At 47.3% G+C, this 16,302-nt stretch overlaps 1 protein-coding gene across 4 annotated transcripts in view; it reads left to right on the forward strand.

Moving 5' to 3' along the window:
* The first annotated feature begins 13,461 nt into the window (after positions 1-13,461).
* The window catches only part of SCAMP2 (secretory carrier membrane protein 2), a 32,922-nt gene continuing 30,081 nt past the window's right edge, over positions 13,462-16,302 (forward strand). For 3 of the 4 annotated variants that reach the window (XM_081084641.1, XM_081084642.1, XM_081084643.1), the window contains exon 1: positions 13,462-13,610. In XM_081084641.1, coding sequence (XP_080940767.1) covers positions 13,554-13,610 — 57 coding nt within the window. In that variant the 5' untranslated portion in view covers positions 13,462-13,553. The remainder of the gene's footprint in view (positions 13,611-16,302) is intronic. The other variant, XM_081084640.1, reaches the window with a different exon arrangement.

The following is a 16,302-nucleotide window of genomic DNA, read 5'->3' on the forward strand; positions in this document are numbered from 1 at the left end:
AAACTTTTTACCCTGCCAGTACCAGGAACGGCTAATGACCCGCTTTGCAGTTTTTTTCTTTTTTTAAAAAAAATACTTTGTAGTGTTGCAGATAAAAGGTCTTGCTGTACTCTTGGTCAGCACTGCAAGCTGTGGGCTCTTATGGGAAGGACAGAGCTAGCAGTCAGCTGGTCAGCTTAATAAAGGCTCTTAAAATTTAAATTCTGAGTCGGTGGTCTATCTCGCTGAGCTAACCCATAACACTACCCAGCCAAAATAATGGGCAACTCATTGAACTCTCATGAGGTATTTCTAGATGGGCTCAGGGAGTCCCTCAGGACACGGGGAGTAAGGGTTAAGAGAAAGATTTAAGCATTTCTCAGGGGGCTCAGGGAGTCCCTCAAGGCGCGAGATTTTCAGGTTAAAAAAGAAAGATTTAAGGATTTCTCAGAGGGCTCAGGGAGTCCCTCAAGGCTCGAGGATTTCGGGTTAAAAAGAAAGATTTAAAGAATTTTTTCACTTTCATCACTGACCTTTGCTCATGGTTTATTATAGACTTTTGATTTGCATGTTTAAAGTGTTAAAATTTTAGAAGGTAATCTTTTATAATTTTTGCATGTTATTATAGAACATAACCCTTGGTTTCTTGAAAAAGGTACATTAGATCTTAAAAGTTTGCCAAAAAGTTAATCAGAACTTGCCAAAAATTGTTTCCCCTTGTGGAACACGGCATTTCATTTCCTAGAGGCTTTAGGAGAGGTCAAGGAGGATGGATCTCCTCCCTCTTGCACCCTCCGCTCCTTAAGAGGAGCAGAAAGAAAAAAAAATGGGAGAAATGGCCTTCATGCCTCCCTCCACCTCCATGTCCTAATCCTGAAATGTTTAATTTGCCGTTAATAGAATCACCTGTGCAAAAAGGCCAAATTATAAAGAAATTGGAATATTAAAAGGTACTCCTTAAAATCAGGCTGAAAAAATAGTGCCATAGTCATCTTAATGTGTTTTCTTATCTTAATTTGTATTTGGAATCTAAAATCTGTAATAAGAAATGAAATCCCGCTACCGAATCCGCCTCTGGTGTGGAGAGATTCAAAGGTGGCAAGAGAGAGCAGAGTTACAAGCTCTCCTGCAATGAGATTACTAATGTTCTGTTTAAGAATTACCTGAGAACATGTCGGGAAGTGCAAAGTCTAGCCAAGGCCACCTTGGGTGCTAGCTATTACTTTGGAAAGCGAAAAAGGAAAAACATTTTAAAATCTGTTTTTCTATTAAGCATGACTTTGGGGAAAATACGCCATCTGAGTCATTTGCTGAAACTTCCCCCAAAGCAGGATGTGGTGGAAAGAAAAAGGGAGCACTTGGCGATCTAATATGGACGCCCCCTCCCCAGTATTCTAATTTAAAATCTCCTTCTCGTAATTGAAAAGTTCTACAAAATTTAAAATGCGTCTGGGATTTCTGTTCACATGTAAAGAGAGAACCTGGCTTGAAACTGATGCGCGCAAGTTCCGATTTTGGACATTTAGATAGAGTTTTAAGCTAAAATCTCTTTACAAATGTGCAGAATAAAACCCAAGACTGATTATTTCCTAAATAAAATGGCGAATTTGACCCAGGGTAGAAATTCTAGCAACAAGATTGGTATTTTCCCATAATAATGTTAATGAAACCTATTCAAAGCTAGCTTTAAGACCTCTAAAAGAAATATCAGTATAATTGTCTCTGTTACAAAAATTTGCTAAAGTAAATGCCTTAAAATAATTGAATTCAAACCCCAAGAATTATTAAAAATATCTTAATTATAAAATCTAAGTAGCCCGGTAAAAAACCGGCCCTTTGTTAATTAAAAAGGCTAGCCACGCCTTCCTGACGGAGAAAGGGGCTGCTTCCCGCCTGTAGCAAATTCTTAAAGAATGTGGTCAATTTACATCTGATTGGTCCAGGGTAGGCCAAACCTGTTCTTCCAGGGAAAACAGTTCCTCCCCCGCCTCCCCGCCCCCAGGCCAATTTTGAAACTTCCCACCGGCAAGCAAGGGGCAGGAAACAATGTAGCTAAACCCTGTTTCTTGACCTTCCCCAGAGGAAAAAATTATGGTCCTTTTAAAATCAAAGGCTGGGCCAGGCCTGCCTTGCCAGCCTCAAGTGTGGTTTTCCAAAGCTGCTGGGAAATTTAAGAACTTGGAGTTTACACCTAGGTATCTTGAAATGACATAATACTGAATTAAATGAGATCTGAGTATGCCTCATACAAAATCTAGAGGACAGTATTAAATCTGTTGGTTGATTATGTCTTGCATTTTTAAAGTTTAGTCTTAATGTTACTGATTGAGAAATGAGTTTAAATTTAATTAATATCTCTTAATAATAATAAGTATATAATTTTTAAATCATATATATATATTTAATGGTCTTTTCAAGTTGGATTTCGAAACTATACTTGAAATCACATGGAAAGCTTTATCAAATAAAAATTAATAAATATATTTTAAGTTTTTGCCTCTGAGAAAGGGCAAAACAAGTTATTTTGTTTAATATTTCTTAAAATACAGCAGTGAAATTTTAAGATATAATTTAAAATACAAAAGCTCCTCACTACTGCATTTTAAATTAGGCTGGAGGTGAAGCAGCATTTGCACCTTGTGTATCAGACATAAAACTTTACTAAATTTACTAATCTTTGTAAGCAATTGAATCCTAGTAAAGTAAATTCTTCTGAAAAAGTTACTGAAGGCTTCCCATGATCCCTCTGTATATGCAAATAAGCCGAAAGGGAACGCTGTTTAAAAACATTATTTTAAATTTAATAAAAAGGAGACATTTTAATATTTTGAAATATCTTCCACTAATATTTACAGGATAATCTAATGATTTGCTGTTAAAATACCAGATCTGAAAATAAGTACAGTCACCATAAATGTTTAATGACTTTGACTTGGAATACATGGCCTTGCGGCACTATCAGGCAAGATCCAAGAAGTAACCCTATAGGTTACTTTGTGTAAAAAAGATTTTTCTTTTTTAAGTTAAAGTTCTCCTAGTGTAATCCAGCAGGAGGACAAACCAGACAACCAACAGCCCAGAAGCCACCTGGGGCATGGTGTAAAAAGAAGTATGGTAACAATTAATTCAGATAAAAACTGTAATTCAGATAACATGCCTAAGTTTTACCTAGGTTACCCAAGGACTCTAGATAATGTGTTTACCCAAAACTGTAGTTTAGATAGCATGCTGTTTCTGTAAATTGCTTTTTTTTTGCAAACTAGGTCCCTCATTCCAAACCTCAAGACAGCCAATTTAAAATTGAATTGTCATGACCTAGAGCAAAAAATATTCTTACATGGTATTATTCTACAAAGTTTTATTAATTTTTGATGCTTTACAATAGTATATTGTGCATTTATCCCAAACAAACTTACAAATTAATATTTACCTTGGATATTTTGAGAATGTGAAAGGATTTATTCCCTCCTGGGGAAGGCACTTAAGCATTCGGTATTGACCTCTCTTGACCTTTTTTTAGGAACAGCATTGCATACCTATAATAAATTATCTAACCAGCTAATTGATGATGTCCAAGCTCTCTCAGGCACTATCAATGATCTCCAAGATCAGATAGATTCCTTAGCTGAAGTAGTACTACAAAATAGAAGAGGGTTAGATTTGCTCACAGCAGAACAGGGAGGAATATGCTTAGCCCTACAGGAACGCTGCTGCTTCTATGCCAACAAATCCGGGATCGTCCGAGACAAGATAAAGAAGTTACAAGAAGATCTAGTGAAAAGACGGAGAGAATTATTCGAGAACCCCCTTTGGAGCGGATTGAAAGGACTCCTGCCCTACCTGCTTCCTGTTCTCGGCCCCCTTATAAGCCTTCTCCTAATCCTGGGCTTTTAGGAAATTAACAGACTTTGTAAAACAGCAGGTTGATAGCGTCCTGGCCAAACCCATTCAGGTACACTACCATCGTCTAGCCATGTTAGACCGTGAATGTGATTATAATGACTGCTAAAACTCCCTCCCTGCGGGGACAGCATGACGCCAGAGGGATGCTTGCCTACTCCCCATAGAAGGAGAAAGGCATGGGCACCGACCTGGGTGCACGGCAAAGCACTGCAAGGGAAGGTCACAAAAAATTTTTTTGACCTCCTCTGGATTTCCCTGTGAGCACACCTGGTTTGCATAGAGGTTGGTATCCATACATAACTTTTGGCTCTGCCTCTCCTCCCCAAAAGATACCAAGAGCCACTGACGGTGGGATCCCACCATCCCACGGGAGGAACCAGGTCCCTACTCCCCCAGTCGGTTAAAGCCCACCCTTAATAAAGAAAAAGGGAGGAATTGTTGGGAGCCATTAAAGATATTGGCTTAAACAAAGCCATCTTAAGAACTATAAGAAACTCCTGATTATCAGAGACCACCTGTGTCTTGCAAGTTGGCCAGCAGTTACAGATAAACTACCCTCACACAGCTGCTAAATCACACATCTCCGCTGATAAGCACAGCCATCAAAAGCCTAATCTCTAGTAAAAGGTTACTGCCCATAGACCCCTTTACCCACCCCCCTTCCCTAAAACAGTGTATATCCTGCCGCTGTGAGAATAAAGTTTGAGGCTTGATCAGAACTTGTCTTGCCTCCATTCTTTCGTGTCCCTTGTTTGTCTCACTCTCCTAGGGTGTCTCTTCGTTCCCCCGTTGTTGTCCCGCGGGTCGGGGCAGTATTTCTATGGGAGGGAAGAACTTAGATTGCTGGGACAGAGCCTCCACCCCATGCTACCCTCCCTACATACAGAAAAACATATCGATAAGGAAAACTGAGGCGTTCAGAGAACCTAAAGCCTTTCACCCTTACCTCTTGCTTGTCTGTCTCTAGCGGAACTGATCACACCTTATTATCCAGTGATGATCTGCTTTCCTCTCTCTTCTCTACTAGACCATGTGTCTAATTTGCCATCACATATCTGCCAGTGCCCAGCTGAAGCTTAAGTTATAATAGCAGCTAACATTTATTTTCATTTCCTTTTTTAAAAAAATTTTTTTTATTGATTTCAGAGAAGAAGGGAGAGGGAGAGAGAGAGATAGAAACATGAATGATGAGAGAGAACCATTGACCAGAGCCTCCTGCATGCCCCCTACTGGGGATAGAGCCCACAACCTGGGCATATGCCCTTGGCTGGAATCAAACCTGTGACCCTTCAATCCAAAAGCCAATGCTCTATCCACTGAGCCAAACCAGCTAGGGCCAGCTATCATTTATTTTCTACTAAATCCTGTACTAAGCCTCTCTCAAGAATTCTCTCACTTCATTCTCAAGATAGGTACTGTCATGAGCCCCATTTTAGAGATGAGAAAAATGGATCTTGGAGAGATGAAGTAACTGGTCCAAGAACATAGAGTTCTGGTCTACTATACCTCCTCCCTTGTTAACTATGTGAATGAATAAATAAATGTATGATGTATCTTTCACAGGAAATGTGGACAGATCCCAGGAGACTTCAAAGACAGATAAGTGGGCCAGCTCTACACTGATAATAAGTTCCATTCTTTCTTCACCAGTCCACCATTTTACTAGGTTGGTCAGACAAGGAGAAGGCAGGACAGCTTCCTGCTGTATAGACTGTTTTCTCAGGCTGCAGACAGGCTGTATATCTCCTATGATATTATCTATATACTAGAGGCCCAGTGCAAGAATTCATGCACGGGTGGGGTCCCTAGGCCTGGCTGGTGATCGGGGCTGATCAGGGCTGGGCCAATTGGGTCTTGCCAGCCTGGGGGAGGAACAGGGGGAGGGACCTCGGGCTGATCAGGGCCTGCTGGCCGGGGGAGCGAGGTGGGGGGGAGAGAAACAGGGCATGGGAGGTTGGCTGCAGGCCCCTAGGAGGGAGCTGGCCCTCCACCCTGCTGGGAAAGGGGCTGCGTTCACCACCGCTCACCTCTGGTTCCCTGGCTCAGCCTGGGCCCAAAGGCCCTGGTGAGGTCAGGAGAGGAGGCGATGGTTGCCAGGCAGGGCGTGGAAGGAACGGATGCCAAATACTGACACCAGCGCCCAGCCATTGCCTGGTTCCTTACCTCTCCCCCACACTCCTTCCCTCACTGCCACTGCAGCGGGCGGGTGGTGCGCCGATCAGGGCCTGCTGGCCGGGGGCAGGGCATGGGAGGTTGGCCGCAGGCCCTGAGAAGGGAGCCGTCCCTCGGCCTCCCCAGGGGCCATGTCCACTGCCACCCACCCCCAGTTCCCCGTCCCAGCCAGGTACCCAAAGACCCTGGCGGGGTTGGGAGAGGAGGCGACGGTGACTGGACTGGGCGCAGAAGGGCTGGATGCCGGATGCTGACACTGCTGGCCAGCCACAGGAGGTTGGCTGTGGGAGTGCACTGACCACCTGGGGCAGCTCCTGCGTTGAGCATCTGCCCCCGGGTGGTCAGTGCATGTCATAATGACTGGTTGACCGGTCATTCCTGTTGTTCCGGTTGTTCAGTTGTAATGGTTGCTTAGGCTTTTATATATGTACTAGAGGCCCGGTGCATGAAATTCATGCACGGAGGGGGTTCCTCAGCCTGGCCTGCACCCTCTCCAATCTGGGACACCTTGGGGGATGTCCGACTGCCAGTTCAGGCCCGATCCCAAACTGGCAGTCGGACATCCCTCTCGCAATCTGGGATGACTGGCTCCTAACCACTTGCCTCCTTGCCTGCCTAATCGCCCCTAACCCCTCTGTCTGCTGGCCTGATTGCCCCTACCTTGCCCCCCTGCCTGCCTGATTGTCCCTAACCTCTCTGCCTGCCGCCTGATCGCTCCTAACTGCCTCTGCCTGCCTGCCTGATCACCCCTAACTGCCCTCCCCTGCCAGCCTGATCTCGCTCCCAACTGCCCTCCCCTGCCGGCCTTATCTCACCCCCAACTGCCCTCCCCTGCCGGCCTGATTGCCCCTAACTGCCTCTGCCTCAGCCCCCACCACCATGGCTTTGTCTGGAAGATGGCCAGTTGACTCAGTTTAATTAGCATATTACTCTTTTATTAGTATAGATAGATTATATAGGATAGGATTGCTTAAATGGGGGGGGGGGGCGGTGGGAAGCCTTTTTCAACAGGAGGAGATGCTCTTGGCAGACAAAAAATACATAATCCTTATATCTGGACTGATAGCCAGCCATATGCACCATACTGCCAAACCGGTCATTAAAAAATTGAACCACTTTCGGCTGGCGAGGCCCAGAGAAAAAGAGAGGCAAGAGCTGATCAGCAGGTCAGACCCTGCTACTCTCTCCAGGCCTCACCAGCAGCCTGGGATGGCTGCTGATCAGCCCCACCTCTCTCTCTCTGAGAGGTCAGCAGTTCAGCCTGCTCACCCACTCAAGCCTGCTGCGCGTACAGCCTGGTGTTCGGTCGTCCCTTCGGTTATTTTGGACATTACGGACCCTGACTCTTTATATATAGAGAGTAGAATATAATCATTTAAAAATGTAATGACTGTTCTTAGTTCAAGAGCTATACAAAAACAGGCAGTAGGCTGGATATAGCCTCCTGGATCTAGTTTTCTGTCACTTGCCCTACAGCACAATATCCTTGTTACCTAAAATTCCATTGACAATCATTTTTTAAACCCAGTCATAAAATCTATTAAATATTTCTTTTACATGTTCTCAGTCATCATTTGTTTTTTTTCTAGCTTCCCCTTATCTATCCTAATCACATTATTTCTTCTACTTTAATTAAGTGAATGATTAAAATTACAAATGAGACCTTTTCATTCAAAGTTCCATCTTCTTTTCTTTGTGATATCTTTAGCAAAAGTACTTTTTGAGAGAGGTTGGACAATATAGGTAATAAACAGTGTATTAGAAAACCTGCAGTGAGTAAGCCATAGGAAATTTGCAATATAGGGAAAGCAGCTTAATTTAAATAAAAGCACATATATATATATAAAAAATTGAACCACTTTCTTACACCTTACACCAAACAGCTGTTGCCCTAAAAACCCCTCCTCAGCCCTCACCTTAGGTTCTGCCTTCGCAGTTCACCCAAATTAGGTACTGATTGGTTGGTTTCTATTGCCAGTGTCAAAAGCTCCGCCTCCTAGACAGCCATTGGCTCCTTGCAATTCACCCAGATTTGGTCCTGATTGGTCAGTTTCTATGCCAGTCAGCGTTAAAAGCCCTGCCTCTTAGGCAGCCATTGGCTCCTCGCAATTCACCCAGATTTGGTTCTGATTGGTCAGTTTCAGTGCCAGTCAGTGTCGCTGGGCCTATCTCTGGGCCTGATCATAGAGGTGGGGCTGATCAGCAGCCACCCCAGGCTGCTGGCGAGCGGGCTGAACTGCTGACCTCTGGAAGAGAGAGAGAGAGAGAGAGAGAGAGAGAGAGAGAGAGAGAGAGAGAGGCTTGGCTGCTGGCAAGGCCTGGAGAGAGAAGCAAGGTCTGATCACCCTGCTTCTCTCTCTGGGCCTAATCAGCTGCTGCTGCTGCTGATCAGCCCCACCTCTCTCTCTCTCTTCAAGAGGTCAGCAGTTCAGCCCACTTGTCTGCTGCAAGAGCAGCCTGGCGTTCGGTCGAGCCTTCGGTCGTTTTGGATGTTACAAACCTGGCTCTTTATATATATACTAGAAGCCCAGTGCACAAAAATTTGTGCACTCGGGGGGTGGGGGGTGGGGTCCCTCAGCCCGGCCTGTGCCCTCTCGCAATCTGGGACCCCTCAAGGGATGACCACCTGCTGGCTTAGGTCTGCTCCCCAGGGGCTTGGGCCTAAGCTGGTTTAATCAGACATCCCTCTGGCAGCCTGGCAGCCCTCGGGGGATGTCCACTTGCCAGTGGGGAACAGACCTAGGCTGCAGTCGGACATCCTTAGCACTGCTGAGGAGGCAGGAGAGGCTCCCACCACCAGTATAGCTCATGTACTGGCAGCCATCAGCCTGGCTCGTGGCTGAGCAGAGCTCCCCCATGTGGGGATACTGCTGGGATGACTGGCCAGCCTGGGTGAGGGGCTGATGGCTGTTTGCAGCTGGTCACACCCCATTCAGGGTGGGGGTCCCCACTGGGGTGCCTGGCCAGTCTGGGTGAGGGACTGAGGGCCGTTTTCAGGCTGGCCGGCGACTGAAGCTCCCAGCCTCTCCTTTTTTTCTTTTTTATTCTGAAATTTATTTACCTTCTATAATTGAAACTTTGTTGCCGTCACTGGAGCTGAGAGCCGGGCTCTTGCTCGTTCCAGCTCTGAGGCCACGGCCTACTGAAAGCAGGTATCTGGGGTTTGTTTAGCTTCTATAATTGAAACTTTGTTGCTTTCGGAGCTCAGAGCCAGGCCGCGGCAGGCGGGGAACCTTGGCTTCCTCCATCACTGGAGCAAGCAAGCCTCCTGCTCACTTCAGCTGCGTGGCTGCTGGTCGCCATCTTGGTTGGGTTAATTTGCATATCTTGCTGATTAGCCTATGGGAGGCGTAGTGAAGGTACGGTCAATTACCATGTTTGTCTATTATTAGATAGGATAGATATATAAAACCCTAATATGCAAATAGACCAAACGGCGGAACAACTGAACAACTGGTTGCTATGACGTGTGCTGACCACCAGGGGACACACGCAAAACATGGCGGGCATCAGCCACGGATGGATGGTGGACTAGGTGAGTGAGGGCACCAGACCAAGGTGGGGCACCAGTCACTGTCATCCGGCAAGCCTCTGGTGGTTACTGAAAATTCTTTGCTCTTGCATGCCGTGGTCCCGCCCGGCGCTTGCACCTGCTGCCGGTGCCAGAGCCACTGCTCGCACCCGCTGCTGGCGCCTGGCGCTGGCCCCAATCACTTGGTGCCGCCAGTGGGTGCGAGCGGTGGCTGCTGGTCCCAATCGCCCCTGAGGGCTTCTCCACCTCCCCCTGCTCTTGAGGGGCAATCGGGGCACCAGCTGCCGCTTGTACCCAATTGATGGTGCTGGCCCCACTCGCACCGCTGCTGGTGCCGACCCCAATCGCTCTGCACCATCAGAGGGTGCGAGTGGGGCTGGCACCATCAGCACATGGGAGCAGCAGCGGCAGGAGTGGGTCTGCTGGCAGACAGGGGACCTGGGGCTGCGGGGGGGAGGGGCTGGGCGGGGGCCAAGACCCGCCCCTGTGCCCACCGCAGCCTTGTAGCCCACAGTTCCTTTCTTCTTCTTTTTTAAAAAAATATATTTTATTGATTTTTACAGAGAGGAAGGGAGAGGGAGAGAGAGTTAGAAACATCACTGAGAGAGAAACATCAACCAGCTGCCTCCAACACACTCCCCACTGGGTATGTGCCCGCAACCAAGGTACATGCCCTTGACCGGAATCGAACCTGGGACTCTTGAGTCCACAGGCCGACGCTCTATCCACTGAGCCAGACCAGTTAGGGCCCACAGTTCCTTTCAAGGTGCACTGGGCCCCTAGCATAGATATAAAAGCCTAAGTGACTATTCGACCGTTCAACTGATAGCTATGACATGCACTGACCACCAAGGGGCAGATGCTCAATACACAGGCATGGAAACATGGAACAGACTAATGAATCTCAGAGGGAAGCGGGGAGGGCGGGAAGAGATTAACCAAAGATCTTATATGCATACTAGAGGTCCAGTGGCTTGCGAGGATTGGGCTGAAACTGGCCGCCTGACATTCCCTGAAAAGTCCTGGATTGTGAGAGGGTGCAGGCCAGGCTGAGGGATCCCAGCAGTGCATAAATCCGTGCACCGGGCCTCTAGTGATATAATAAACAGCTCCTGTCCAGAACTCCTAAAACCTTTGTAATTTCCTAAGCAATAAAAGTGCTAGGGGCAGCTTTTTGTTCTAAAGTTTAGCCTCTGACCATGTTTTCTGAGGCAGAGCTCCTAAATCCCTTGAATTTCCTGGGTGATTGGAGCACTTTTTGTCCTAATGAGGCAACTCTTGGTGGGCTTCTGGGTAGCCTCAGGATGTGGTTGGTCACCAGAAAGAACAAGCCTTGATTAGAAGCTTGAAACTTTCCACCCTACCTTCTATCTTCCAGGGAGGGGAGAGGAGAGAGACTGAGTTAACTGTCAGTCATGACCATGCCTATGTGATGAAGTCTCTCTTTGGAAAGCTTCCAGGTTGGTGAACACATACACCCCAAATCCATTGGCACAGAAGCTCCTGCACTCAGGACCCACACTTCACCCTGTGAATCTCTTCAACTAGCTGTTTATCTGTATCCTTTGTCATATCCTTTATTATATAAGAAACCAGTAAATGTGTTTCTCTGAGTTCTGGAAGCAATTTTATTTTATTTATTTTATTTTTATTTTATTTTATTTTTTTTAATATATTTTATTTTTTATTTTTTTTTTCATCTTTTTTTTTTTAAATATATTTTATTGAGTTTTTACAGAGAGGAAAGGAGAGAGATAGAGAGTTAGAAACATCGATGAGAGAGAAACATCGACCAGCTGCCTCCTGCACACTCCCCACTGGGGATGTGCCCGCAACCAAGGTACATGCCCTTGACCGGAATCGAACCTGGGACCTTTCAGTCCGCAGGCCGACACTCTATCCACTGAGCCAAACCGGTCTCAGCTTAATATATTTTATTGATTTTTTACAGAGAGGAAAGGAGAGTGATAGAGAGCCAGAAACATCGATGAGAGAGAAACATCAATCAGCTGCCTCCTGCACGCCCCCCACTGGGGATGTGCCTGCAACCAAGGTACATGCCCTTGACTGGAATTGAACCCGGGACCCTTGAGTCCGCAGGCCGATGCTCTATCCACTGAGCCAAACCGGTTCTGGCTGGAAGCAATTTTAAATTATTGAACCTGTTGAGAGGTTCAGAGGAGAAGCACAGGTGACAGTCTGAGACTTACAATTGCCATCTGAAGTGGGGACAGTCTTGTGGGACTTAGCCCTTAACTTGTGGGATCTGATGCTAACTCCAGGTAGATAGTATCGGAACTGAATTGAATGACCACAGCTGTGTCAGAGAATTGGTTAGTTAGTATGGCAAAAACTAAACAAAACCTGTGTCTGGTCCCAGAAGTATTCTGTATGAGTAGTAAAGGAGAAAAACAAGTCTTTCCTTACACTACCCTTGGAGGGGTGGCTGTAGGGGGTGGGGGTAGTAGGGTAGTTTCTAAGGGGACACAAACCTGGATCCCTTTCCATTCTCCCACTTGAGGACATTTCCTGGAGAAAAGTTCAGCTGGTCCCTAAAAATAGTTGATATTTAGACAGGGGAGAGGAAGGTAAGTGGATGAGGGAAATAGTAAATATTTACTAAATGCCTATCGTGTGCTGGTACTGTTAGTGCCAGAAATAAACAGTGAGCAAAACAGACCCTACTCCTGCCCCTGTGTAGCTTACAATCTAGTGGGAGAGACAGGCACAAATAAATAACCACCTATTCACGTGTGTACTACAATCTGCAATAGGTTTTATGAAGTAAAGGTATAGGCTAATAATGACTTTATGTGTGGGGAAGTGTGCTGATCCAACCTAGTGTGAAGAGAGGCCACTCCAAAGGGGCATCTGAGCTTGAATTTGAAGGATACTAGGAGTTAACTAGGTGATAAGGGCATGAGCTAAGAGCATACCAGGAAGAAGGAACATCTGGTGCAAAGGCCCTGAGGCAGGAGGAATAAGGGAAGTCTGAGGAACTGAAAAGCCATTAGGAGGACTGGAATGCATGGGGGTGGGCAAAAGAAGGGGTGGGACCAAGAGGCCAAATTAAGAATTTGGGCCTTTATGTAAAATAATTTAAGGATTTTCAACATACAGTTTCATAACAATTTTGTCCCCTTTAAATAGATCTCTGGTTACAACATGAACAAAAGACCAATGAGCAGCCCTGTACTAGTCCAGAGCAAGGAATGGTAGCGGCTGGATTCGGTGGTAGCAGAGATGAACAAAGCCAGAGAGGAGAATACATAGTTTGTGAAGAGTGCAGCCACCTCCCCCATGGCTGATGGCTGTATTGCTGAACTTCTTCATTCACTTAACAAATGCTTGATGCTCAGGTTCAAGTCCCAGCTTAGGCCCTAAACCTGTCTGGGCATCAAGGGGCAAGGCCTAAAAGAAGCAGAGCTCTGCTAGTGTGGGGGACAGCTGCGCGGCTGGTTCTTCAGAAGAGAACCCCTCCGCGGCCCTACCACTGGAGCACTCCCGCGCAGAAGCAGGCTCACATTCCAACTCCTCCCCGGTCTGCACCAGGTGTGCTTCCCAAACTTGCCCTCCAGGGAAGTGAAGGAGTTAAGTTTCCGGCTCCCCTTACGGGAGTTTACTTGGAAAGTTTACGGGAGTTTCCAACACAAATCTCGATGCTGTCAGACAGAGAAGCCGCGGGGCACGGCCCCGACACCCCAAGCCTGGCTCCCTAGCTCCTGGACGCCGGCAGACCCGGAAGCACGGGTACCAGGAAGAAGCAGAAGGCAGAGGAGTGCCGGGCAGGAGGGCGGAGCGGACCTCTGTTACGTGCAGGATCACGCCCCTTGGGGAGGGCGCTGCGCCTGCGCCGGAACGGCCGTCTCGCTCCCGGAAGTGGAGGGTGTGCCAGGAGAGAGCCGCTGGGTCTCGGTGCCCAGAGGCAGAAGCGCTCGCGAAGCTCGCCCGTCAGTCCCCGACTGCCATGTCAGCCTTTGACACCAACCCCTTCGCGGACCCAATGGACGTAAACCCCTTCCAGGTAGAGCTTCCAACACATCGCTCGCTCCAGTGCCGGAGGCCGCCGCCCGGGCCTTTTCCCCAGTGCCAGGAGACGTGGCGGGGGAGGGACGGGCCGACTGCCCAATGGGAGAGCGGGCTCTCCAGGCTGGCCTGTCGTAGCGTGTGGGGGGCGGCACCAGCAGCAGGTGGAAGGCTGGGCGCTGGTAGTCTGGGAAGAGGTGCGACCCTCTAACTGCCCAGACAGAGCCCCTCTGACCAGTGTCCCGGGGAAAGGGACTGGAGCGGACTGGAGGTTCCTCGAGTGTCAGAGAGTAATGGCTTCACCTACCACAGGTGCTCGGTGAAGTGTGACTGCCACAATCCTGCAGTCTTGGTTTGAGTGAGTCACGTTAGGAGAGGGGTGACAGCAGCATAATGAAGAGGTGGAAGGCTTAGTGGGATGGAGAAATGTGGAGTTCCCAAGACAACCCCGTCTCCTCTCCCCCAACAGCCAAACTAGCGTTTAAGGTATAAGAGGACCCCAGAGATTTGTCAGGAAAGGAAAGCTAGGGAGAGAGTGAGAAGCTGAAATACGGCCTTGATAAGAATGATACACTTTGGCCCGGCCAGTGTTGCACAGTGGTTGACCATCGGACCCAGCACCAGGAGGTCACCGGTTCCATTCTCATTGGGGCGCATGCCTGGCCTGCGGGCTCCATCCCCGGTGGGGGGCAGTCAGGAGGCAGCCCACCAATGTTGATGTTTCTCTCTCATCCATGTGTCTATCTCTCTTTCCCTCTCCCTTCTCTAAAATCAATAAAAACATTAAAAAAAGAAGTACACACTTTGGCCAAGAGTCTGCTTTGGACTGGATTGGCTAGATAGGAGAACCCAGGTTAGGGAGGGAAGAGAAGTGAGAAAGCTCTGAGGGTCTTGATGTTGGTCTGATGGACCTGTAGGTGGTGGCAGGGTAGTTGAGATGCAGTGACCTATGAGTTGACCTTACATTTTAATCAAACGATGGAGGAAGAAAGTCTTCCTACTTAAAGCCAAAACTTTTCCGCCTTTGAGCTAAGGGGATAGGGGCTCTCTTTTTCCATGATGAAATGTTGGGACTCCTGTTAGTGCCCAAGCTCCTGTGCCTCTTACTTCACGTCTGCTTAAAACCAGTTCTAGGAAACCTTACTTGTGTTCACTGGTGATTTATGAGCCCTGAGGTTTCTGCTCTGTGAGGATGTCACCAGGCACATTATTAATTCATCCTGCTTGGACTTTGGTAGTTGTCAGCTTCATAGTTTCTTGGAGGTGTAGGGGAAGTTTTTGGAGGGGTCCTTCCTGCAGCTAACAGCATGAACTTTCTCACCTTGAATCTCCTCAAGGACCAAAGCCAACCCAAAAGAGACTAGAACAAATTTACTATACGTTGTCAGGAAACTCAACATTTTATGCTTCTTTCATGGTCTCAAGGTACCTTAGCTAATGGGGATCCTCAAGGCAATTTGTTAACGTGTTCTTTGTAACATCAGGGAGTTCTTGTGTCTTAATACTTCCTGACAGGACCGTTAGCAGGACCTTGTCTCTTAGGTGATTCAGTCATCTCTGTTAGTTGAGTAAAGAAAGAGCATTTGGCCCTAGCCGGTTTGGTTCAGTGGACAGAGCATCAGCCTGGGCACCAAAGAGTCGCAGGTTTGATTCAGGGTCGGGGCTCATGAGGAGGCAACCAATCGATGTGTTTCTAAACACATCGATGTTTCTCTCTGTCTTTCCTTCTCTCTCCTACTTGACCTAAAAGATCAATGGAAAAATATCCTCAGTAAGGATTAACAAAAAACACAAACAAACAAAAAAGAATATTTGCGTTTTATTTGCCAGTGTCTTCTGGTAACTGTTTTTGCTTTAATTACAAAACTGCTGTATAATACTGGAGTTTGAGTTTTCATAAGGATCTAGTAGGCTTTTGGTGTGTGTGCTGTGTAATCATTCGCTTTTTTTTTTGTCCTGTCAGAAACAGAAATAAAATATCTGTTGCTTTCTGACAGAGGTGGTCAGCTTGTCCCCACGGCTAGTAGTGGGCAAGATAGTTGGCCTGAGTTCAGCTTTGTATTAGTACTAGCTTGAAAGTATTAAACTACATCTTCACCCCCAGAAATGATTGTGCAAACTGTGGTAGAAGAAACTTCTGCATTCAAGCAAGACAATCTGTCCATCAGGCAATCCCAGAATATGGCAGGATAGGAAACAGCTGTGGGCCTGTGAAGAGCAACATCTGGGTGGGGAATCCTTTGAAGGAAGAAGAGAGCTGGCTGGCTATGATTATTCTTCATACTCTGGGCTGGTTTCCCTCTTGGTGCACAGTTGTGTGGGGAGAAGGAGCTTTGGAAGTGAGGCCCCCAAGCTCCTCCTGGAGCTGCTCTCCCTCTCCTTGTAATAGCAGGATCTGGTTCCCTGACTGCCAGGGCTGGGACAGTGGAGGGTGCAAGCCTTTGGGTGACAGGGTGTGAGCCCAGCTTCATTACCCATGGTGTTGGCACAGAACTCAGGAGGGAGGTGAAGGCCAGCCTTCAAAACAGAGTCCTTTGTTTCTATCACCTGATGGTGGGTTGTGAAAATATATTTAGCATCCAGAGTCCATGGTGGACTATTAAAGCTGGGAATATCCTCAGAAGTCTGTTCTAACCCCTTCAGTTAGAGATGAGGAAAACAAGAACCCAATGAGGATGGGACATGCCTGA

Source organism: Myotis nattereri (assembly GCF_964212035.1).
Source record: "Myotis nattereri genome assembly, chromosome: 1".
NCBI lineage: Eukaryota > Metazoa > Chordata > Mammalia > Chiroptera > Vespertilionidae > Myotis > Myotis nattereri.